The following is a 24227-nucleotide window of genomic DNA, read 5'->3' as shown; positions in this document are numbered from 1 at the left end:
GCAACCCCTCACCTTCCTCTCAGAGTAGAGAAAAACAAGGAGCATCAGTGAATCCAGAAGTGTAAATAGGAGAGGTTGCGATTGATGTAGTGCACCTGAGCGAGGCATTAGTGTCATACGCTTGTCGAGTGAGTGAGTGTCCCATCACAGAAAACCAGCATTTCCTGTCGGCGGTTCTGCATGCCAATTTATTAGATGACAGTCTGTCGCTCATTCGGAGAAGCAGCTCATATGATGCAAACATCTCGCATCAGTGTGAATGTCTGATGTCGTTCGAAGATGTTAAATTTTTCGACTCTTCAGGTGACTTTCCCGAAACGAAACCATGGTCGTGAGCGAAAACTCCGGCGGAAGTTGGGGTTCTGATGTTGTCCTTCTCGTGGAAGCTACAGCAAACCTTTTTCCGTTCGTGGAGAGCATAAAAACAAACTACATAGTTCCTACTCTGGAGCTTTTCAATGGAGCTCCGGCCGATGACAGGTATGCTGAATTACACTCATCTGTGGGTGGAGGAATTCCAGGAAGGCAGGCCGTGTCGAGAGTGAGCGGCTGGTGCGGACTGAGAGACTCAAACTATGTTTCCGATTTCGCAGGGACTACGGATACGACTCGATAATCAATTGTTCCTACACACTGCTGACTTTCACCGCGGCGGACTCCGCTCCGGATCCGGCTTGCATAACTGTTACTCCGCCGACGTCATCGATAGGGAAAATTCTGTCGGCTTTCGACAAGTTGCTGTTCGCCGGTGGAGCGGCGGAACAATGTTCTCATATCACGGAAGGAATGGCCACGGCTCTGCAGGTGTTCGAAGACCTATCTGCCTTCAAGGGTGGGAATAAAGAGGGATCGAAGCATTGCATTCTCGTATGCAACTCGCCGCCGTACCAGCTGCCTGTCCTCGAAACTATGAACTTCCACGGGCAGACTCTCGACCAAATCGCGATGACCATGCAAGAGAGGTCGATCAGCCTGACCATCATATGCCCCCGGAAAATACCGCAACTATGCAAGCTCTTCGAGAGAGCGGGCGGCGATCTCATGGGGACGCTAAGCAAGAACTACGCAAAGGACAAACGACATCTCATACTTCCGAATGGATTCGCACTCGCAGAACGCTCGGTCACGCCTCCACCAGAAACGAAACCGACACCCGCCTCGCCGCGCAGTCCCATAGCTGGTCAGAAACGAGCCGCGCCGCCTGGAAGTTCTCCACCCAGGGAAGCGAAAATTTTCAAACAGCCCGGAAGTGTTCCCTCTCCTCAACAAGGTGAGTCCGCGAGCTTCAGAATAGATCTCCGACCGAATTTCGAGATTCGTTCCGTTGGTCCTCGGTGTCGAGCGCCAGTTACATATTCATCTTTCCCGCAGGACCTGTCGGTCCGCCAGTGGGCCCTCCGGCGGTCGCTCAAAGAGGTCAGGCACCGACGCCCCCGCAGATGGGAGGAATGAATCAACCCAATCCTCCGAACGTGAACATACGGCAATTCAATGCAGAGGTCAGGAGTCCCAGCGGAGGAGGTCGCGGTCATGGGGGTCATTGGAACAACCCGTCGCCCCCTGTTTCCACTCCGTCCCCCACGAACATGTCGCTGCTGCAAAGTCAACTCAGTACCGCTCCGATGCAGGCCCAGAACCCGGGTCAGTTTCAACAGAATCAAATGTACAGACAAAGAATGGTTGGTCCTAGTCAAATGGGAGGCCCGCCGAATCAGAATCAGGGCTCGCCTGGAATGGCCTACGCGAATCAGCAGCAGCAGCAGCAACAACAGCAACAACAACAACAGCAGCAGCAGCAGCAGCAGCAGCATCAACAACAACAGCAGCAGCAGCAACAACAAATGATGAGCGGGATGGGTCCCATGAATAACCAGGGACCCCCCCAAATGAACCAAAACCCTATGATGTATCAGGGACCAATGAATCAGTCCATGCCCGCCAACCAGGGCAACGCTGTTGGCCCAGGGAATCAGCACATGATGGGTGAGTTTCCCAGTAACCTGCGTACCTTGCAACGCAAATAATTCTACCGGAACCTCCAGGATGTCTATTCCAAATATTCTGACTTGTGGAATCATTCTAGGTGTCAATCAAGGTGGGATGCCGATGGGTCCCTCGGGTCAACACCAGGGACCGACCCGCAAAATCATATGGCAGGGCGATATAGAATATCACGACCGGAACACTTCGGCGCCGAGGAGTATGTTCAAACTACAGTGTGTCATCTCCTCGCAGGTCAGTTGCCCCGAACCTCTAGCGACGCACGATATGATTCGATTTGGGATCGGAAAAATTTCGTCCTCGCAGCTTCCGCAGCATTTGCCGACGGAGAGAGTCTGCAGGCCTCAGAATAGTTATCGCGAAGTCGCCGTCGTAAATTGAAACGCTACTTTCATCAGGTGAGCCAAGGCTCGGAACCCGAAGTGAACGGAAACACGTGGCCGGAGAAGATGTCACTTCAGCTTCTACCCAGGGCGTTACTCATGAACGTCATGCCAATCGTGAAGAACGCAGCACGTTGTGTATTCCTCAATTTTCAACCGATGGAGCCCCAGCAAGGTCTTCCTGGCGCCACAGAGAGCCCTCTCTCGAATCTCTGCAGGTGAGTTCTTCCTCGAAGATTTCCCCGCGTAGCCTTTGCCGGAGGCCCCTGAGGGAGGGCAAGCCGATCGAAAATGTGATCATGACTCGATCTCCGAAATTTCTTCCAGGCTGATGAGTACTTCTTTCCTTGGCTTCATCCACCTGAACTCCCCGCCGTGTGATATCAAAGTCATGATCGTGGTCTACATGTCGGACAAGAACACTTTCATGGGATTGATTGCAAACGATCAGGACAATCTTCTCAACGCGATAAAACAGGTGTTTGAAAACCACAAAAACTCTCAACGGCAGATGCAACAACCGCAGATGCAACAGCAGAAGAAAATGGGGCCAGGAGGAATGCCCAACCAGATGAATATCTTGCCCCAGGGCAATCTTCGCGGCCAGCCAAACGTCATGGCCGCTCAACAAGGATCAATGGGTGGGCAACAGGGCTCCATGGTTGGTCCTCAAGGACCGATGGTCGGTCATATGGGCCCAATGTCCGGACCGCAGGGACCGATGGGGGCGCAGCAAGGAAATCCACCCGGATCGATGATCAAAGTTGAATCTCCCCATCTGCCTAATCAACAGGGTCCGATGGGAGGTCATCAGAATCAAATAGGCAATCAACGAGGTCCGATGGGCAACCAGCAAGGACTCATGAGTGGTCAGCAAGGGCCCATGGGGAATCAACACGGACCCATGGGAGGCGCGCAAGGGCCCCTCGGGGCTCAGCAGGGGAACATGGGACCCCAGCAGGGGCCGATGGGTGATCAACGAGGACCCATGATAAAAGTGGAGCAATCGCATATGGGTAATCAACAAGGTCCGATGGGAAGTCATCAAGGTCCGATGGGAAATCAACAAGGCCCAATGGGCAACCAGCAGGGTCCGATAGGCAACCAGCAGGGTCCTATAGGCAACCAGCAGGGACCCTTGGGAAACCAGCAGGGACCTATGCGCAATCAGCCGGGTCCGATGGGTGGTCAGCAGAATCAAATGGGGAATCAGCAGGGATTGATGGGAAATCAACAAGGACCGATGGGACATCAACAGGGTCCGATGAGCAATCAGCAGCTCCCGTTGGGCAATCAACAAGGATCCATGGTAAATCAGCAAGGACCAATCGATGGTCAACAAGGACCCATCGGGGGAATGGGCCAGCAGCCCATGATGCAGCACGGCGGCGTCATGAACCAAATGGGAATGGGAGGCCCACCACACGGTCAGATGAACCAGCGGATGGGAATGCCGCAACAACAGAACGTGGGCGGTCCTGGTGAGTAGAATCGCAGGTTTTCTCCCATTCGATTTCCTGGTCGAGGTAGCCCTCTCGGACCTCTCCGGATGGGAATCTCATCTATAGGGATGGTCCCTCCGCTGGGAGTCGAACTTTCCTATCCAGAAAGAGATCGAAACTGACCGAATATATTTCAGGTATGAATCCCGCTGGCGGTCCGATGGGTGTTGGCAATCCCGGGATGCTCCCTGGAGGTCAAGGTGGCGGGATGATGCAACCTGGAGGAGGGCCTGTCGGTGCGGGGCCCCAGACCGGCCCATCCGGTGAATACGCCTATACTGATAACGAGCGGAAACAGAATCTGCTCAAAATAGAGCAGTTGCGGGCAACACTGGAAGCAGCGCAGCAGAAAGAGCAGCAGTATAAACAACAGCAGAATATGCCAGTCCAAGGGAACCAAGTGGGTCCGATGATGCCCCAGGCTGGACAAGGCGGCGCTAGAGCGATGGGTCCAGCGATGCAGATGCTCCGAGGGCAGGTACCGCAGAATCCGCAGCTGAGACATCTTCTTCAGCCCCAGGTGCAAGCCCAGCAGATGCGAGGTCAGATGATGCCCGGACCCCCGGGCGGAGGCCAACAGCCGCCGACGCAACAACAACAACAGCAACAGCAGATGTACGCCCAACAAAACCAGCAGTACATGCAGAATTATAACCAACAATTCTGAGATGATGCTCCAGGAAGCAAGGAGGTAATGACCCGCGCAAACGTGTACATACATGAACCCAATTGCATCGAATAGATCGCAGGTTGCTCGAGAGCTCTGACGCCCACCCTTAGTCGGGGGCGTCTAGCGAGCAGATCCGAGAATCGCATAGGAATTTATTTTCGAAATGAGCAGAAGTCTCTCAAGAACGCTTCTGTACAGATGTCTGAGTCAGACACCATCCCCGGTCATGCTTTCGGTCGGAATCTCTCCTAGATAGTTGCGAATCGCCTCTTTCGGATACCACAGACCTGCGCCGAACGAGGGCCCCGCGCCCTGAAGTAGCGAAGGCGCAATGTTCATCCTTCCCCCGTTTAGCTCACTTGTACAAAGAGGGAAATTCTGAATATAAAGAGTCAGCTTCTACCCCCGAGTCGCGACACAATTCTTGTGTTTCTCCGAACGTCCGGAAGAGCGATTCGCGCATCCTAGTGTTCATCAGGGGATGCGAATCATGCCTGCACAATTTAGCAATAGTTGCGGAGGTGTGTAGAGACCTTGAGGAGCGAGGCAACTCCGACGAAAACACATTTAAATTCTGTACAAAGATGTTCATCACTTATTCTGAATAACGCGATTAGTGAATAGGTTGGTAATCTATCAAATTCGATAATGTTGTATATGTATTTCGAAGCGTTTCTCGTCTACAATAAACATGACTTTCTCGGATGCCAGGGCTCAGAGCGCTCGCTTCGGAGATGAATTGACGGCGATTGACCTGCTCTCCATGTAGGTCGCCCCCACGCAGAAGGATTGAGGGAGGCTGTTCGAAAGTCGATGTGGGAATTCCCCAACATGAGTGAGTGACGTCGGCATCGACCTCTGGATTTCTTAGTTCCCAGCGGAGTACCGCGGTAGGGCACCAAAAATATACCGATTTCCTCAGAAATACGAGCACACCTCGATTTGAGACTCGATGCTGATTGACTGTGCTGACTCGTATTCTGAATTACCCGGAGCGGAAGGACGAGAGTGAGCCTCATTCGCGGAGCACATTCCGAAGCAGGGACATACTACGTGGAATCGGCATATGATGTCCCGCAGCTGGGATGAGAGGCCTAGGTAGCAAATTCTCAAGGGGAGATGCCGGCTCCCTCTCTCGGTGGTGACCGCCTCACACACTCTTCTCTCTTCGGTAGCCCTCTCCCCTCCTTTGACAATCAAAACACAGCTGAGACCGAGAAGATAAACGAGAAACGATAGCGGATCTCTTCGTTCGTTTAAACCTTCAGTCAGGAATGCACTGAGCAACGAGTTCCAGGTTTGTGGGAGTACATAATCTCAGGACGCTCCTCGTAAATCATGGCTCTGACCGCTATCTACGCTGGCCACAAGGATGGGATACTGGAATAGATCCGATGCCCTTGAAATGCCGTCATGCCTTCATGACGAGAATTTCCGGCATCCAGTTGCTGTTCCGGATACATACGTGGATGCCGGAACATTCATTTTCCTAGGAGCTCGGGCAGCGTAGACCGGGCTCTTGGGGAATCAATGACAGAGATACGGCGGTTACACGTGCATTCTTGACATACGTATTTTCAATCATGTGTCTACCTCACAGATTCCGAATTTACTAAGGGTCACTTCTCACTATTGCAGGATGTTGGTTCTCATGCTCAAAGTGCTTGTCTGGCACGTAATTTTGATTTTTATCCTGGCATGCTACCCATGGAACATCAATTTCGAGCCACAGTCCTTCGATGTCGCTATCCAGGAGCTCGAAGGAGGTCTGAAAGAGAATTTATTGCTCGAGTCCGTGGAAATGTTGCACAAAGGGAAATTTCTAGGGCCTGAGAGCTTGGATATCCATGGAGGAATAATCTACACCGGAGTCTACGGCGGCTATATTTTAGCTATTCAAGGTACTGGCATACAGAAAATCACACGCATAGGCAAAGATTGCAAAGGATTCTACGACCAGGAGACTTGCGGCCGGGTTTTAGGCCTGCGAGTGAATTTCGATGGCACAAAACTACTAGTGGCTGATGCCTACCACGGTATCTATTTGGTCGACACGGAAAACGGAGAAGCCCATCTCATGGTACCGCGCGGCGTTGAAGTCGAGGGGAAAAAACTGCAGCTGATCAACGATCTCGACACCGATAATCGCGGCGTCCTCTATTTTTCGGAATCATCGAACAAGTACCCGCTGTTCAAAATCGTTTGGTCTCTACTCGAGCACGAAACGTCCGGCCGAGTGATGTCGTACGACCCCGTTCAGCGCCGAATGCGCGTCCTCATGGAGAATCTCGCTTGCCCCAACGGAGTCCAGCTCACCCACGACGGAAAGGCGCTCTTGGTCTCCGAGACGGGAAACTTCAGGATTCTCCGATACCATCTGCAGGGAGAGAAACAGGGAACTCACGATGTATTTGCTCAAAACTTACCGGGTGAGCCGGACAACATTCGCAAGTCCACGTCCGGGGGCTACTGGGTGGCGTTTGCGAACGGTCGAGCGCGGCGTACGCTAGGCGATTATGTTTCCAAGTACCCTCTCGTGCGACTCGGAATCATTCGCGTAATGTACGCTATCGGTGAAGGCGTTCGCTTTCTGGCAAAGCTGACCGAAATCGAAAGTTTATACGAATTGGCGGCCTATTTCTCTAATGGTTGGGTTTTATACGATCAAATTCCCAAATACGGATTAGTTGTCGAGCTAGACGCGACGGGAGCAGTGAAGAGGTCGTTCCACTCTCCTTCGGGTAGAATTAACTTTATATCAGAGGTGCTCGAACACGATGGTCATTTGTATCTCGGATCGTTCAAAAACGATTTCATTGGAAAAATCAAACTCGATTGATCTTACGAAATGCGGAGCGAGCAGATCATGTGCAAAATGAAATTGCTCCAGAAGTATCTTCCGCAAAGGCATACACGAGCGCCGTGCACCATGAGACGCTTGCGGAAACCTCTACCGATGGCGGATATTTCTTTTATACGGAAGATCCTCTTCAAAGGCAAGCCGGGTATGAAGAAATCGAAACATCTCCGTTGAGGAACGTCATACCCTGCGATTGGATTCCGAAGGGACCTCGGCCAATATTCGTCTACATACATACTTACATACTTCTTGGATCACGCCGTGTGGTCGTTGTTTGTTGATGATTCAAATGACACGAAAATGCCATTGAGACAAGACGCGAAGCCGAATTTTGGCTCGGATAGATCTTGTCATTTACACCAATGAAATATCTATACCTCTTCGTGACTCTCCAGCATACTTGTATCTACAACTTTGAGATGAATTACCTACTCGTGAAACCGTTCTGTGTCGATTGACGACACCGGGTTGTGCAGATTGTGCCTAAAAGCTGAGCTCTTTCATCATAGGAAGTCGGATATATGACCGTATATCTAAACAAATCAGAATTGACCCAGATAGAATTATTCATAAGATGTTCCCGTTCGCCAAACGAATTCCGCACTACAGGGGATCGGCGAACGCTGCTCTAGAAGTTCTCCAGGACTGATTAAGACACGTTGATGAGGGAAGTTTCCTGAGTTTTCTCCGGGAAGCAGCAAGAGGATATTGATCTTAGGTAATGGGTACACGTCCCAATTTTAGACTGAAGTTCAAGACTCGTTTTCGAAATCGCGTTTCGCGTTTGTTCATCTGAATATCTTGACGCAGATCACAATAGGGAAACAGATTTTGGCTCGGCTTCTTGTCCCACGATTGACTCTGACGTCTGGGGGATAAATCACCCACGATTGGTATATTACTGTGAATCGAAGATTTTCAGAATAAATTTCTACACCATCTGTGTCGACAATCCCTTCTTTTCGGATACGACTTCGAGAATCCACACAGAAAATGCCTGCAGCTAGCTGACTCCATTCTCATGTGCGAGACGAGCAAACGCGGGCTCGGATGGTCCCGCTCACAGGGAGTCCAGATTTCGCACAGCGGAGGATATTTGCTCCAGGATAAGAGCACCGAATCTTCTGACTGGAAACCTATCGCGGAAGCCAGTGCTCCGAATCACTACCTCCCAGCATTCGCGCTCGCGCGCTGAACAAGCAAGAAGCTCGAAGAGCGCGCATCGGCTCCCATCAAGGAGGGATGCTCAGGAAATCCTGTGGATTCTTTTTTCGGCGAAGAGTCGTAACAAATTTTCCCCGACACCGGAATCCACTCTGCTCAATCCCGTCTCAAATCGAGCATGTTCTTCTTTTTCTCCATATGATTTCGAGCCCAGTTGCCAGAGATCGGCAAATCGCCATACTCTCGCTTTCCGTCAAGCAAAACATTGCCCGCGGCCGTCGAATAATTTCGAAAATTGATTCCCGCCAAAACACGGAATCACGAGGAAAGCAAGCTGAGCGATCGAGGGGAGCCCCCGGCGTTTCCCAGACGCGGCTCGGAACTTCCTCCGGGAGATTCGAGTTCGGGACCGGGGCTTGGAGACTTTGCTTCCTTTGGAAAATCACGAAAATAAACAGTCTCATTCGATCCAGTGCTCTCGTCGATCGGCCGCCATTAGGCCTAATCACAGTTCTTCTCTCCCGATCGAAAGGAACGACGAACGCACGCTTCCGATCGAGGGGTCGCGTTGAGTTCCTACCTGAAATCGGTGACGCTTCGTTTCTGGGTAACCGGAAGCGTCGAAAGTGGAAGCACCGGTTTTCGTTTTTGTGTTGTTCAGTCATCAGGAGAGGAGCCTAGAGATCAGCGACTCGAAACAGCTCCAGATCCACACCATCAGATTCAGTCAGGTACGCATTGAGGGCGGGTGACGCCAACAATCGTTCGTTCGCTCGTACAACCATCCACCGGATCGATCCCGGCAGCTCTACGAGAGAAGAAAACCACAGACCAACTGAAAATGTCGAACAGTTATTTCGGTTTTGGCGGTAACCAGTACGGCAACAATACCGGTTACGGCGCCGCTTCTCCTCCGACCGGCTACGGGAATCCGAACCAACAACAGTATCAGCAGCAACAGATGCAGTCTCAGAGACAGTATCCCGGCTACGATCAATCCTATCAGCAACAATATCCGCAACAGAACCAACGGTACGAGACGCCGAAGCCGCAAGCTTCGTCGTACTATCAACAGGGTTTCGGTCACCAAGCGGAGTCGTCGCATTACTCCCAGCAGGCTCCGCTGGCCGGCAAGTCTTATCAGTCTTCGCTCTCGAGCTACAACACCCTCCGAACGGTGACCCCATCGTCGAACTCGGCTCCGGCCCCAACGCCGAAGAACTACTCGGTCTACTCGTCGCAAGGTTCGCCGTACGGCTCGTCGGCGTATCAGGCATCGGCCTCGTCGCATCCGAACAACAAGCCCGTGGCCAGCGCTGCCGCGAATACGTGGACGGCAGCGACGATATACTCGGCGAACTTGCCGCCGCAAGCCGTCGGGGGCGGTGGACTGGGTCGGAAGTCCAATATGGGTGGAGTGAAGACCCGACCCAAGTTGCCCCCGAAGCCCCAGCAGCTGCACTATTGCGAGGTCTGCAAGATCAGTTGTGCTGGACCTCAGACCTACAAGGAGCACCTCGAGGGTCAGAAACACAAGAAGAAAGAAGCTGCGGCTAAAAGTGCCGCCGCCTCCTCGTCCGGCACCGCGAGTGCCACCGCAACGACGACGGGTGCCGCGAGCACGGCTCAAGCCGAGCCCACTCCAGGGACCAGCTCGTCGGGAGGTTCCAAGGCCGGCACTGCTGGACGTCCCGCCTCCCACGGTACGTCCCTACGCTGTGAGCTGTGCGATGTGACGTGCACCGGAGCTGACGCCTACGCTGCCCACATTCGAGGTGCCAAGCACCAGAAGGTTGTCAAGCTGCACACGAAACTGGGCAAGCCGATTCCGTCGACGGACCCCGTCATACTGTCCGGAACGAGAGTCGCTCGAAAGGAAGGCGAGGACGGCGGCGAGGAGAAGAAACTCACCCTCCAAGACATCGTCGACCAGGACGTCCAACCGGTCGGGCAGGAATACATCGAAGAGCTCCGGAACACCGAGGGCAAAGTGATTTCGTTCCAGTGCAAGCTGTGCGACTGCAAGTTCAGTGACCCGAATGCCAAAGAAATGCACATGAAAGGCCGTCGTCACAGGCTACAGTACAAGAAAAAGGTCAATCCGGAACTGGTCGTCGATATCAAGCCATCCATGAGGAGAGGGTTGCCTGGAAGACATTTCCGCGACAGGGAGGACGCAGAGTGGAACTTCAACGGGCCTCACGATATGCTGTTCGCGCCGTGGTCGCGACCTCGACTTCCACCGCCTCCCCCGCGATCCCTCATGCTTATGATGGGCCCCCCTTTCCGGAGGCCGGATACCCCTGACGACCGTCACATTCTCACAAAGCACACCGAGATCTATCCACCCGACGATGAGTTGGCTCGGATACAGACTCTGGTGGCTTACACAGAGAAAGCCCTCAAGGGCGTCAGTGACAAGCTGGCTGGCTCGGAAGAGGCTGAAAAAACCAAAGACGAAACCGTCGACGCCGAAAGAAAGGAAGCCAGCGACGCCGATAGCGGTGACCTGCCGCCTCGTCAGCTGCGAGGTGTCATGAGAGTGGGATTCTTGGCTAAGGGCCTGTTGCTCTCGGGCGACACCGAGGTCGGCCTCGTTGTCCTCTCGGGCGACAAGCCCACCAAGAGTCTTCTGCTCAAGGTCGCCGAATTGCTACCCGAGCAGCTGGAGCGCGCCGCCGCCAGCGATAAGGCGTCCGGCGAGCCCGGTCACGATAACAAATTCACCGTGACACCCGACATTGATGAAGCGTCGATTTTCGTACGTACTGTGACCGCTGATCCGCAATTAACCGTGAAAGTTACGTTGACGTCACCTGTGATGCGCGATTCGGATGTCAAGGATAGTGGTAGTAAGGATGACGACACCGCCGCAGAGTCTAAAGCCGAAGCGGCTGACGTTCTGAACAAAGAACGGTGTTTAGCCGCCCTCGCCGACCTCCGCCACGCCAAGTGGTTCCAAGCGCGAGCGAGCAGCCTCCAGTCGTGCGTGATGTTGGTGCGCATTTTCCGCGACCTCTGCCGTCGAGTTCCGACCTGGCACGCGATGGACATGTGGCCGCTCGAGTTGCTCATTGAGAAAGTTCTCGTTTCCGCCGATATGCCCTTACAGCCCGGTGATGCTCTGCGTCGGGTTCTGGAAGCGATCGCCTACGGGATCATGTTGCCGGGCTCCAGTCCTGGGCTCCACGATCCTTGCGAAAAAGCTCCGACCGACGCTCTAGCTCACCTTTCGAATCAGAACCGTGAGGATATGACAGCCAGTGCTCAACACGCGTTGCGATTGATCGCATTCCGACAAATTCACAAGGTGCTCGGCATGGAACCCCTCCCGACGCCGAAATTCAAAACGAACTTCAATAGAAAACGTCGTTTGGACAATAGCAGTGAATCCGGCGAAGCAGACGGTAAGAAAGACAAGAAAGAGGAGGCAATCAAGAAGGATCTCGAGGTCAAGGGCGGCTCTAAAGTTGAAGTTGAGACTGTTGAGTGTGCTCCCGTCACGGACAATGCGACAACTTCTCCAGTGAACAATTGAGGATTGGTTTCTCGTGCGAAAACCCATGTACATACTTCAATCAGACACACAAGCAAGCAGCAAGCAAACTCGCTCGTTCACTGAATAGCTAATCTGAAAGAGACGTTCCCTTTTACTTTCATGAGCTTGGAGGCATGGGGACGTTGGGAAGTGTTTTGCGTCGAAGGGAATCCACGACGGACGAGTTCTCGTGGTCTTCCGCCGCTCGCACGGCCGCGCTTGCCTCTCCTCTGAGCTGGTGTGTTGATCACAAACGATTGGTTCACCTGATACCTACTTTTTTTAACGTTTGCTGTGACCGGTGGAACTCTCGATCGATCGAATGCTCGTCAGGCTTCACGAGTCGACATCTCGCGCCCCAGAAATAATTCTCTATTGATGATAATATTAATCTATCTATGATGAACATTATAAAGCCTACTGTATTATTAAGACCCATTGAAATAGGTAGACGAGACGCTGTCGTGCAAACCAGTGCCGAGAAGATGGTATTTGCGGTGTTGTGTACCTAACGGTTGCCTGATTTGTTCCGAGGAGAATTTCGTGGGACAACCGCGGGGCTGGAAAGTCAGAAGGCCCTCGCGCTCCATCAAACCTAGATCATTATTTCGGCCGATCCTAGATAGATTTGTAGGCGTTAAATTTTACGAAGGTTTCCAATCGATTCACGGAGCATATAAACTAATAAAACGCGGTAGTCTGTCAGTTGATACCTCCGATGTCTTTCTTCAGTATGTTCCACTTCGATGGTCGCGGGCAGGGTCAATCGTGTGCCTGGAGAGCGTTGAAGTCGAGCTAGCCTGAAGAAAATGAGCTAGAAAGCGAGCCTTGTTCCGTCCCTATCCATCGAGGCATCAGCTAACAGAGACCAGTCCAGCCGTAGAGACAATTAAAACGGGGAAAATGTCGATCTTGCCCAGAAGCGGTGTAAACGACGGACACTGATCCTGATACCATCCGTATCCAGGAGCAGTTTCTGTCGGCGATTTACATAATCTGATGTGAGCATCCTTGGCACGGCCTTGCTTTCGAGAAGAGATGTATGATGGTCGTCGTCGTTCTCATCCTTCCTACTCGAAATCATCCCCCTCTCCGATCGTTTGGGTTTTCTCTTCGCAGTTCATCAAAGCGATGGGAGGCTAGCCCGACTGTCATCGCACCTGATTCTGAACTCTAAGGCGCACAATTGACTCTGCGGGGAATCGGGTTAGGAGAATATTTCGCTTTGAATTTCGTAGATTTCCATCGTTCAACTTTTTAAGTCGGTCGGAGTTCCTTCTTGTCGACGCACGTTTGGAAATTATCGGTAGCCGTTAGGCTCATCTCAAGACGAGATACATACTCTCAGATGGAAGGCCTTGCCAAGGAAAGTAGGAGACGTAGCCTTAGCTCCACGAGGTAAGTCTTCTCTCATTTAACGATCACAGGACAATGGGACGAAAGAGAGCGAATAGTTTAATAATACTCTGTGGTGTCCTGCAAAGCTCGACGGAGACCTGGATGGAGCGCATCGTGCACGGTTAGGTACTCAGCCATCCTCGCCATTATCTTCTCCATCATCGTCATCATCATGAACCCTCCTATATCACCGATGTTTGCGCATAAAACACCTGAGTTGGGAACCTCAACCATTTCCATATGATTTAGTTTGGGAATGATTGACCGGATTTTTTCTCCATTTTCAATGAATATATGCGCTCGCACTGTCTTACAACAGTATCCATTCGGAGGAGTGTGAGCGACAGGACTCTAACCTCTCTTTCCGACCTCGCTCGCAGGCTGCCAGTGAGTCGCGATGGCTGAAACAGAAGAAACCGGCATGTCGTTCGCAGAACGCATGATGAAGAATATGGGCTGGTCGCAGGGTAAAGGTCTCGGCAAGCAGGAAGAAGGCATGAAAGACTTCATAAAACCGAAGATGAAGTTCAACACCAAAGGAATCGGATTCATGGGCGTCGACAACAAATGGGTTGCTCATCAAGAGCACTACGACGATCTTCTGACGTCTCTCAACAAGGGAGAAAAACCTGCCGAGAAAAAAGACATCGCTTGTTTGACCTCTTCTTCGAAGCTCCGAGGCCGCACAAAATTGTGAGTCTGATAGAATCGTTGAAGCTTCAGTCCCGTCTGATCGAAACGATTATTCAAGACTCCACATGTACTCAACACATGGATTTAATCGTGATTATTCTCTTCAGTTACGGGAAAATGATGCGCGGGAAGGATCTCTCAAATCGGAGCTCTCAGGACCTCAGTGCAATAATCGTGTCGAAGAGGGAGGAATGTGAGAAGGCCGAGACGGCGCCTCTGGCCTCAGAGCTCAACGGAACTCTCAACGCCTCTCAGGTCTCTATGACCGACTACTTCGCTAAGATCATGGCGCAACGGAAACCAACACCCAACGAGGAGAAGGACGGCATGGTGCGGAAAAGTCCGGGGAATCGGGCTTGTAGTGAGGAACCCAAGGATGAAGAAGTCTCAGCCGTCCAAAAGAAGAAAAAGGATTCTAAGAAGAAGCGATCCAGAGATTCTCGGGATTCGAGTGCATCTATCGAGCCGGAGCCCGCACTCACGGAGTCGAACGACACGAAGAAAAAGAGACGGAAAAGTGAGAAGACAGGGTCGGTCGAAGGCAGAGCAGCCTCGAGTGGATCGATTTCCGAAGAAAACTCAATCGAAGGCGACGAAGAGCGGAAGAGCGCGGATAATCCACCGGAGGGGCAGGAGAAGAAGAAGAAGAAGCGCACCATCGACCCGGATGATAGAGAGGAGAGCCAATCAGTCAAAAAGACTAAGAAATCGAAACCTGTTGACTGTGAAGGGACTCTGGAGCAGGAAACGCCAGTTGACGCACACAACTACGAAGAGCCGATGAAGCGGAAGAAGAAGAAAAAGGAGAAAGGCACCGCGGATGCGTGTGACGAGCTTGCCGGAAACGAGGGAGTCACTGAACATGTGGGCCTCGCCGATAGGGAGGCCAACATAGCTACGAAGACGAAGAGCAAAAAATCGAAAGATAGCACCCCACAAGAAGATTCCGACATTCCCGACGAGGGCTCGCGCCTCAACGTCGACGTCAAGCTCCTGAAGAAAATTCGAGGGTCCAAACTCGCCAAGAGCAAGGTCAGTTAGCGCGTCTCCAGCATCGTAACCGTCAGAGGAACGTTCTCACGGAGTTTTCTGAGCCTTTCTCTTCCTCGATGAATTACGGATCTGATTGTATTCAACTCTCGATCCTTCCGCCCCTAATCCTCCGCCCATCATACCTTTTCAGGCTGCGCCTACAAGTGACCTAACCGATGAGCAGATACTCCAAATCTATGAGATGTGGACCTCCGGGAAATACGCGAAATTCATGAGTATGGTTCACTCCGGAGAGCTGCCGCGATGGGTGGCTGTTGAAGAGGCGCAGGTGAACCGGATGATTTCGGGCCGAACTAAACTCATCGACCTGTCGGATGTGCGCGAAGTTGTACAAACAAGATGGAAGAATGCGAATGTCGATGAGATTTGGGGCTACACCAATTTGGCGTATCTTGCCGTCTGAGATAGCATTTTTGTATCAGGGCTCATTTGCATAAATTCTCACCCTAAAGATAATTTAATAAAGTTCAACTTTTGCGGTGCTCAAGCAATCGTTCCCTGATTTTCTCTCTGAGTTCGTGAGAGGGTCGACCTGAGCGTGGGGGGACGAAGAATCTTTTAGAAATTCAAGACGGCTGGCCGACACCCTTCAAAAAAGAGTTGGAAACACCATCTAGCAAATGTACACACTTTATTCGATGATATCACCAAGAATACTATTAAGTACATGGTCTTACAGAAACCTACGACGGGATTAAGGAGCTCAAACACCCCGGAAATTACCCAGGGCTCCTCAGAATGTTGGCACTCTTCAGGCTGAACCACCATGGAAGACTGAGTGGGATCGCACGGCAGACGCATCCTGAGCTGGGAGAGCCCAAGCTCAGGCGTCGCACCGACTTTGAGTGGCGATCCTTGGCGAAAAATCTCGGTGGCTCAGCTTGTCACTACGATGCGAGCCGTGGTACGATACACAAACAGTTGGCTCATTCAATTTACAACCAGAATTGATTTCGCTCACCCGGAGCTTCAAATCTCAATCGTTTCTTTCCTCCCACTCCGAAAATGCTCCCTCAGTGAATTGATCGGACACTCGTTAAAAGTAAACACAGGCATGTGCTTGTCGGAATGGATATTACATGCCTCAAACCCTGAGAATCAACAACATAAAGCTATGGGCACTATTCTGAAGTCAACAGGGCAGACTAACAGGAAATTGGGAATGTTTTCAGAGGTGAGAGCGTGATTACGAGTCTCTACTCGATGCAACGTAGTGCGCTGTCTTCAGTGTGAAACATATCGTAGCATTTGCTGCAGGTTCTGATGCCGCAGACGCCGTTATTTTCGCAGAAACGAAGTGCGCACGGATACCAGAGGACGCAGGAGGTTAGCCGACAGCTGCAGGGTGCCCAGGGAGCCGGATTGCTTGAGCAGAGGACTTGCTGCATCGGGTTCAGCAGAACTTTTGTCGTTTGCAATCGAGCGATTCTACTATCGCCGAAAATATTCATCCAGGACTGTTACCAATAGAAGATGTCAATTAGAACCCATACCGAAATAAGCATCGAAAACTTGTCGGTATCTCATCCGCGGCGCGATACTGACCTGCAAATCTTTTTGGCGGGTGTGAACCACGTTCGTGCTCACACAGAGCTCAGCCAGATGAGCTGAGAGTTCCCGAGCGCTTCCGGCGGCGAGTTTCGTGTCAAAATACATCTCTTCACGACCTTTGTCCATCTCAGCAGTTCTCACGGCATGAGCATTACGTTGTCTTAGTTTATACATTGCGTTGACAGGAACCATAGAGTCTCTGCAAAGTCAATGAAAGCGTCAGCGCTCACATCCGTGGTATGTATCGTGATCGCGCGCCAATCGTTGGGAATAAGGTCGTATTCTCCCATCAAGCTCACCTGTCGAAATACACAGCGTAGCAAACTGTGCGCGTAACTCCTGGCTGATTCAACTCTTCCTCACCGGAGACTAGGAATTTCACAATTTGAACACTGTTCGCGTAGTCGTACCTGAAAGCGAATGTATCCATCCAGAAAGGGAATCACCGAGGACCATCCCGACAGTCGGGCTGAAGAAAGTTATGAATGAGCAAAACACGGAGCACGGCACTCACCAAACAGTCACTTCTGAAGCATCACGTCTTTCGAATGATATCACTATGTTTTGGCCAAACGTTGTAACATTCTCGCAGAGAATCTATAAGGAACAGAATTCCAAAATTGATAGGAGTCCATATCCCTGTCGAGAGTGGGAAGCACTCGGAGCAGGTTGTCGCGCGCGCCGCGGAGACCGCGACGAGAAGGGTCTCTCGCAATTCTACCTCCTTCGGAGGAATCTAAGAACATTCTATTCTCCATAGGAAAAACCGAGGCTCCATTCGAGCTGCGATTCATCCTGAAGACTTTTCGCTCGTGGATGCCCTCTGCGGTGAGCTTCAGCCCCAGAGGTGGACCCTGTCATCTGCGCAGGAAGACAGCGTCTCCGAATCTCATGTGGGACAGCTCCAAAATAAGCCGCGACAAGATGCAACTTACCTCACCACCGGGATTCTCGACGAAAATTGTCAATTCCGAGGCTGAAGTCCTCCTTCCGCAGCAAGCAAAGGCGCAAAGCATACACCACCAGAGAACTCCAGAACGTCCCGCCATCGTCTGGAGTCCTCATATTCCAACCAACTCTTCGCAGATCCGCTCGGCCAAGCCCAGCTGCTCGATGGCTACGTCTATCTCCTTCTCTCCGTTGATGTTATTATATTTACGTCCGTGTGAATTTCCGTCTGCTCCGATGAATTTCCCTCGATGTCTCTCCAGTGAGGCAAATGCTCAGAGATACTAGACACAGACTGATGTCCCAGCGTGTTTCGATGCAGTGAGGGGCTCGAGACTTTCCACACGGGAAGCGTGCTATCCGCGCATCCCGGTTCTCATGATCGCAGCTGAGTGAACATAAGAGAGCCTACTCGATAAACCCGGGAAAATCGCTTTCTAAGGTCCCATCATGCCCTTCATGTACGGACCGCAGCCTGTAAGGCGTACCGTGAAGTTTCTGGAGCAGGGCAGGCTCATATTCCTTGAACGAGTGAGAATCATGTCGTTGAATTTCAACACCATGGGTTTACGCCGGGAGGCTCACAAGGGAATGGAGGTAGGTTCAAGCCATCGATCGCGGGCATTCCACCCCAGAATGCGATCCCAGACCTCTCTCTCGATGAGGGAGGCCTCCGTCGGAGCAGTGGTGCTCGCGATCTCCCTCGGTTGTATTCCCGCGATTTCCACCGTGGGATATCGTTACCCAATCTGAATATATACAAAAATATAATGTAATGAGGTGGCGGAATCTATCTGCAATATTCTTGCTCGGACTTGATTCGATGCTCGACTCTCGAGTTCATCGGAAGTCCAAAGGAGCATTCCTCCTTCTTAAGTCGGAATCTCGCCTCGATTCGGACAGTGATCTCAAGTAACAATCCTGGGATGAGTACACTGCTTGGGTCTGACCTACTGAGCTACACTTCTCCGTGGTCACAGGATTTCGTGTTTTGGGATCTACCACGCATCATATACAAGAACCCCGAGGTTCAGGTGACATTATTCAAGAATATGACCCCGTCACCGTTCATACGATTTTGGCTCGACGGCGGAAGACAGGTGAGCTCTCAACTTCGCAGGCGCGAGTCCCCTGTGATTGCGGTAACAGAGGGAGCTGCTTGGTAGCGGAAATATCTCTCGGATGGAAGGGACAATTCATCTGTCCGTAGAATGAATAATTGATGCGCTCGAAACGTGTTTCAGGTCATCATGGACACAGACAGCAAAACTAACACAGAGATCTTGAACCAAATTATCAAGACTCTCGGTGAGTACTTTCGAACTCCTGGTCAGAGACTCTCAGATACCCTAAGAGAAGAACAGGAACATTGAGGAATAATTTCATCTGGTCTCCTCTTCTTCTACGAGTCTTACCGAAATCTGGGACTACGGTCTCGCTGATCCGATCCACGAATTCCAGGCAAGACCGAGGAGAAACTGGCCCAGGAAGCTTTTATGCGTGAGCAGAAGGAAACTCAGGCCAATTTCGGGCGAAATTTCCCCAAGTGGTGCATCTGCGAGGTAGAAAGTCAAGTTCCGTGTCCGCGAATCGTCGAATTGCCGAAGAAAATGAGAGGGAAGTATATCGTGCAAGAGATAGCCTCCAAGGAATGATCGCGCCGAAGCAGAGCCATGGGAAGATTCTAGAAGGTGTAAATAAACTTTCCTCATCCGGAGCCTGCTCTCCTGAGAACTTTGGATAGAACGGATCGTCTTATTTTGAACTCAGCCTCCAGGCTAGCGGAGCATATCTTTGTGGGAAGTCGAAACACACCTTATGCAGGCGGGCCGCTCATACATATTTATATGAGAGATACGTGGCCCATATTTCCAAAGGACCATCTGTCGAAGAATTCGCTCTCTAGGGGCCATGCGGAGCATTTTCATCTTGGAACGATTCTTCCTGATCCCGAATTTTCGCGAAGCGTTCCAGGCGCGTCTTGAGCGAGGGCTTGGGGCGCGAGCAAGGCGAACGTCATTCTCGAACATTTCGTCTGCGATAAATGTTTTTCATCCCCGCGTGAGAGAAGCTCGCATATGAGAAACTTTCCTGGACTCCCCGAGGAGTCCCTCATGAGCAGGCGCGACTGTATGCTCCCTCAAGATCTCTACATGCATCGATTTCAATATTGCGCGCTTGCATCAATCTCTGTCTGACCGAGCTAGGATCGCGGAAAAAAAAGAAAGGAGAAATGTTCTTTCAGATGGAATTTATATGGTTCTCACAAGAATTGAGTTTTATACATTGAAGGTGTAACAGGAGGAAGGAATTTAAAAGCCATCGGAGTGATCTGAGCATTTTCCTCTCATAGATCGTCTCATCCCAAGCTTGGATACAGCGCCGCTTGACCTTGAGCTTGAGCTGGTTGCTGACCGTTTTGAATTGGCGATACCTGGTTTGAAGAAAGATCTTCAGGATATATAGAGACCAGCAGGGAGACACAAACAATTCCGGCGGAAGAATTCTCATCGTTGAAAATCACTGAGTCTCGGGGTTCGGAACGGCTGTGCCTACCTGAATTCTGAAGATGATGGTGTCATTGACCATGAACCTTGGTCCCTCGAGGTCTTCGAAAGAGATGAACTCATGCCATATGTACGGCACGACATAATCGCTTTTGGGTCTATTGATACTGGGGTCTCCGAGCCTGTACTCCACATTTTCCGGACATTTGCTGCTCTGATCGATCAACGTGACCGTGATGGGATTGTGGATAGGGAAGGGTAGCGATGCATCAAACTGTCCCTTGAGCAAAACAATTCCGACCCCCAGATACTTTCCGCGGCCCGCACTGCCGATCCCGTTAAGATGCAGACGAAGTTTGAAATGGTATCCTGGATTTCCGGCGTAAAAAGAGGGAGAGCTCGTGTATTTCTTCGGGGAGTGCCTTTCCCTGAAAAACGGAGGTCATTCATTTCGATGGTACAAAATAATGGGGGCGGCTTTCGGAGCCCTACTCATTCGTAACGCAAGCTCTCGAGCTTACTTGAATTTCGCTCTTGAAAACTGCGACAGTTTCCACTGGAAAATCCCATCCGGACAAATGAGCTCCTGAGCTCCTCGCGAGGTTGATGTCGCTCCGAGTGAGGGTAAGTGATGCTCACTGCCAAATGTCGTGATCGACATGGGACCGAGTTGCAGAGAGAATGTCTGTTTGGAGTTTATGGAGTTAGAATCGCTCGTTCTCTCGGTCTGCGAAGCAACACGGGTCGTGCTCCTCCGGTCGCTACTGCTGCTTGAAATGCCGAGAAGGGAGCGGGATTGAGGGCGGGCAAGACCCGCTCCGAGTTAACTATGTAAATACGGACCGGCTGAGCAGCAGGCGGCGGCGCCATCACGTCGGGCAGAGATGAAGATCTCGTCTGTTCGCGCCTTTCTGTCTGCATTTCTTCCAGACGGCCCTCGAGAAGCGCAATGCGATTTGTGAGGTCACGTTGATTCTGTGTGGCCTCAACGAGCGACGCCAACGCTTCGTTGACCTGGTTGCGCAAAACGTCCACATGGTTCAGTTCCTGGACCTTCAGGCTGATCATGCCCCGATGGAGTTTCAAATCAGTCTCGTGCGCCGTCAGCTCTTCCTCGTTGTTCGCTTCGTAGGTGCAGCCCATTCCTCGTAGAAAGCATCTGTCGCGACGAACGGGACAGACGTTTAGAGGGAATTTTCGGGGAATATTTTCATTGTGGAGCTCGGCTCTGAATAGAACTCCTCACCTTTTAATGGCCAACTTGTCCTGAAGCTTGTCACAATACTGTAGGTGGACAGGAAGCGTACAGAGTCGAATAGTTTCGCCGCACTCGTGAGGACACAGAGAGCGCAGCGGAAACGCTAACTCTTGGATCGATGAATCTTGGAACACCTGCACAGCGAATGAGAGTAACGTGAGACTCGACGATGGTTACCGACGAGGGCCTCGAGCTGGCGACGCTTCTCGATTTCCTCCGTGCCAGCGAGCACGAAAGCAATGTGAGCTGGGCAATCGCGAAATCTATTTTCCGCCTAGCGGTTCAAAATAAGACGTGGAGAATTTTCCGGATTGACCTTGTCTCCCAGCCGGATGCTCACTTGAGTCATTGTCAACGTCAGCCCGCCGGCTGAGATACACAGAGAAGCGACCAGAAACGCCGGGCACTACAGTCCCCAAATCCCTGCCCTTCTGACTTCTTCCGTAGAGACTCACCGTCATTCGCGAGATGGATTGCTGGTCGATGGGACAAATCGTTTTGTCTGCTTCGGAGGGCATAGTGCGCTCGAAGCACGGAGCGCAGAAGCCGTGTCCACAGGGAAACCTTCAGAAGGAGAGCAAATTGCATTAAGGCTCAGAAACGTTTGTTCGGGTACGAATGTGATTATCACTTGCTCGATTCCGTACAAACCTCCACAGAGAAGGACCCAGGCACGAACACTGAGCGCAGAGAATACTCGCGGGCGGCATGTCTATGAAGGGCATTTCGGTGTCTTCCGGAATCCCGGAAAGTGCGACGAGCCGAATCTTAACGTTGGAACCCGAAGCTGCAATCAAATTGAGTGAGTGATTTCTGATCGAGATTGGCGCTTATTGTCAGATCGAAAAAGTTGCGGGTCGTGCGATGATAGTTCCCGAATGCGAGAGCGTCTCGAGTGGAACAAGACACAGATGAAGTGCTTCTGCAGACGAATCCGTTCCGACTGGAGAATTCGAACGGAATTGAATGGTGTTCCCCGCGGATTGAATTGTTTCCCATCGGATACTTCCGTAGGGATAGAAGTGAATCAAAAAAATTTTTCGCTGACAATGTCGTCCTCCAAAGTTATTCGGTCGAGAACTCCACCGACTCGGCGATGCTCAAAAGCATGACGCCTGCTCCGCGGGGTTATTTCGCTCACTCCTACCGAATCAAACAAAATCTCGGCCACTGCTCCAATCGGAAGCGAGAGAAAAACTCGCAGCTATTTCACGCCGGAAATTTCGTCACACTACAGTGGAACAGCTGTTAGAAGAAGAGAACTTCCAATCAACGCTTCGACATCGACCGCTTGGAGCTGGAAGCAGCGACGCCGTGCTTTGCGTGGAGCGTAAGAAACCTCGAAATTCGCTTGAGAGAACTCACCATCTGCACCGGTTGCTTCAGACGGGGACGAATTCATTGGAGGGTCCGATTCCATGCTTGGGTCGGATCGTCAACAACTAGCAGGCAACAGGTGAACGCTGCAGACTTACACGATCTTGGGAGCTTCGTTGGGCCGAGTAAGAGAAATGGGAGAGAAGAAACTGCTTAACACACGTTTCAGTCTTATGATGGCTGCCGGCGGTCCGTGTCTCCCCGTCTGCCCGCCCGCCCAACCGACCGGCCGACCGACTCTCAGACCGGCTACCTGGCGGACAGCGTGAGTCATCGACGACATCTGAACGAGTCTTAGGAAACAACTTACTGCAGAAATGCGAGAAAAGTCCTTCATCGGCTCCGGCCAAGTCCGCGCTTGAGAACCAGAATGAGAAGCGGGCGAACCACAACCCGACCGCCGAAAACCTCGATGCCGGGCTTAAATGATAGCCTCGAGATTCGAATTGAGGATCTAGAGAGCGGCTCGGAAATGGTTAGATGAATAAGCCGGGAGGTCCGGAGCGGCATCATATTCCGAGAGAGTGCGACCCACAAATCTCTCGGAGTTGCCTGCTCATTCTATCGCGAGTGAACAAAGGGGGACGCTCTGCAAACAGAACTCTCGGGATCCGCCTTCGGAAGAGTGCCCAGGTGGAGAGCACCGGGAAACCCCCTGGAATATCTCTCGCGGAATTCATAGGGAATCTCGCGGCAATATTCAATATTCATAGATAATGCTCAGACAGAGCTCATTGCTCATTCGTCATTCGAATTAGTCGCATGCTTCTGGAACAAGAAGATAGACAGCGGAATTACATCGAAAGAGTCGGATTCCAATGCCGGGTGAGTCATCTTAGCAACAAGGCTGTCTGAGCTGGCTTTCGTCGGGAGCTGGTTGCGGAACAGTCGCAGGGATACAAGCAGATTGCAAGCCGCTTCTGTATGCTTGCCGATGTAACTGCGAAAGTTCTAATCCCGTAAATACTATGGTAGGACGAGTTCCCGCTCTCGGGGAATAGGATAATTCTAGAGAGATCATATTGAACGGAACAAGGAGCTTATTCGAGACTTTATTCGAGGAAAGACACAAAGTTATTCCGCATTCGATGAACTCGCCCACCCGTTAGCGAACGACCCCATGGTATAAATGACCCGAAGACCTGAGCTCTAGAGGTTGCAGAAACTAACATCGTTTCCGGACTTCGAGATCGGAAGTCAGAGGTTTTACTGCCTTCTCTGTATTTTCTCCGATCAACTCGTCACTACCGACGAACACTTTTCGAGGTCGACGCAGGACGCTTCGAGTTCTGTGCAACTAGATCGCTCGGGATCAGCGTGCAAT

At 51.5% G+C, this 24227-nt stretch overlaps 7 protein-coding genes across 7 annotated transcripts; 5 read left to right on the top strand and 2 right to left on the bottom strand.

Moving 5' to 3' along the window:
• The first annotated feature begins 325 nt into the window (after window positions 1-325).
• LOC100900590 (mediator of RNA polymerase II transcription subunit 25) lies at window positions 326-4553 on the top strand. The gene is made up of 7 exons (XM_018639350.1): window positions 326-480; window positions 594-1270; window positions 1372-1983; window positions 2084-2235; window positions 2400-2602; window positions 2712-3865; window positions 4024-4553. The coding sequence occupies exons 1-7, from the start codon at window positions 326-328 to the stop codon at window positions 4551-4553; spliced, it is 3483 nt and encodes a 1160-aa protein (XP_018494866.1).
• A 1221-nt stretch (window positions 4554-5774) lies between these two features.
• Window positions 5775-8355, top strand: Ssl2 (Strictosidine synthase-like 2). The gene is made up of 2 exons (XM_003742863.2): window positions 5775-5853; window positions 6195-8355. The coding sequence occupies exon 2, from the start codon at window positions 6196-6198 to the stop codon at window positions 7393-7395; it is 1200 nt and encodes a 399-aa protein (XP_003742911.1). The 5' UTR covers window positions 5775-5853; window position 6195; the 3' UTR covers window positions 7396-8355.
• Window positions 8356-9421: 1066 nt separating this feature from the next.
• Zn72D (Zinc-finger protein 72D) lies at window positions 9422-12368 on the top strand. Its single transcript, XM_003742875.2, has 2 exons — window positions 9422-10163; window positions 10272-12368. Exons 1-2 carry the CDS (start codon window positions 9422-9424, stop codon window positions 12116-12118), a joined length of 2589 nt encoding a protein of 862 aa, XP_003742923.1. The 3' UTR covers window positions 12119-12368.
• Window positions 12369-13785: 1417 nt separating this feature from the next.
• On the top strand, window positions 13786-15743 carry LOC100898318 (PIN2/TERF1-interacting telomerase inhibitor 1). The gene is made up of 3 exons (XM_003742861.2): window positions 13786-14209; window positions 14317-15241; window positions 15393-15743. The coding sequence occupies exons 1-3, from the start codon at window positions 13914-13916 to the stop codon at window positions 15663-15665; spliced, it is 1494 nt and encodes a 497-aa protein (XP_003742909.1). The 5' UTR covers window positions 13786-13913; the 3' UTR covers window positions 15666-15743.
• Window positions 15744-16458: 715 nt separating this feature from the next.
• oaf (BRICHOS-like domain-containing protein out at first) lies at window positions 16459-17958 on the bottom strand. Its single transcript, XM_003742874.1, has 5 exons — window positions 17749-17958; window positions 17328-17410; window positions 17113-17223; window positions 16808-17012; window positions 16459-16719 (listed from the first exon to the last, which is right to left on the bottom strand). The coding sequence occupies exons 1-5, from the start codon at window positions 17860-17862 to the stop codon at window positions 16459-16461; spliced, it is 774 nt and encodes a 257-aa protein (XP_003742922.1). The 5' UTR covers window positions 17863-17958.
• Window positions 17959-18087: 129 nt separating this feature from the next.
• Window positions 18088-19499, top strand: mRpS25 (mitochondrial ribosomal protein S25). The gene is made up of 4 exons (XM_018639358.2): window positions 18088-18358; window positions 18742-18861; window positions 19006-19069; window positions 19223-19499. Exons 1-4 carry the CDS (start codon window positions 18212-18214, stop codon window positions 19414-19416), a joined length of 525 nt encoding a protein of 174 aa, XP_018494874.1. The 5' UTR covers window positions 18088-18211; the 3' UTR covers window positions 19417-19499.
• A 505-nt stretch (window positions 19500-20004) lies between these two features.
• On the bottom strand, window positions 20005-22968 carry LOC100900168 (TNF receptor-associated factor 6). Its single transcript, XM_003742873.2, has 8 exons — window positions 22892-22968; window positions 22178-22313; window positions 21982-22090; window positions 21515-21660; window positions 21112-21427; window positions 20790-20953; window positions 20318-20696; window positions 20005-20195 (listed from the first exon to the last, which is right to left on the bottom strand). The coding sequence occupies exons 1-8, from the start codon at window positions 22944-22946 to the stop codon at window positions 20121-20123; spliced, it is 1380 nt and encodes a 459-aa protein (XP_003742921.1). The 5' UTR covers window positions 22947-22968; the 3' UTR covers window positions 20005-20120.
• Between the last annotated feature and the right edge of the window lie 1259 nt (window positions 22969-24227).

The sequence above is a fragment of the Galendromus occidentalis genome, unplaced genomic scaffold, assembly GCF_000255335.2.
Source record: "Galendromus occidentalis unplaced genomic scaffold, Mocc_1.1 scf7180000077434, whole genome shotgun sequence".
NCBI classification, from domain to species: Eukaryota; Metazoa; Arthropoda; class Arachnida; order Mesostigmata; family Phytoseiidae; genus Galendromus; species Galendromus occidentalis.
This window is presented reverse-complemented; position numbering and strand designations above follow the sequence as displayed.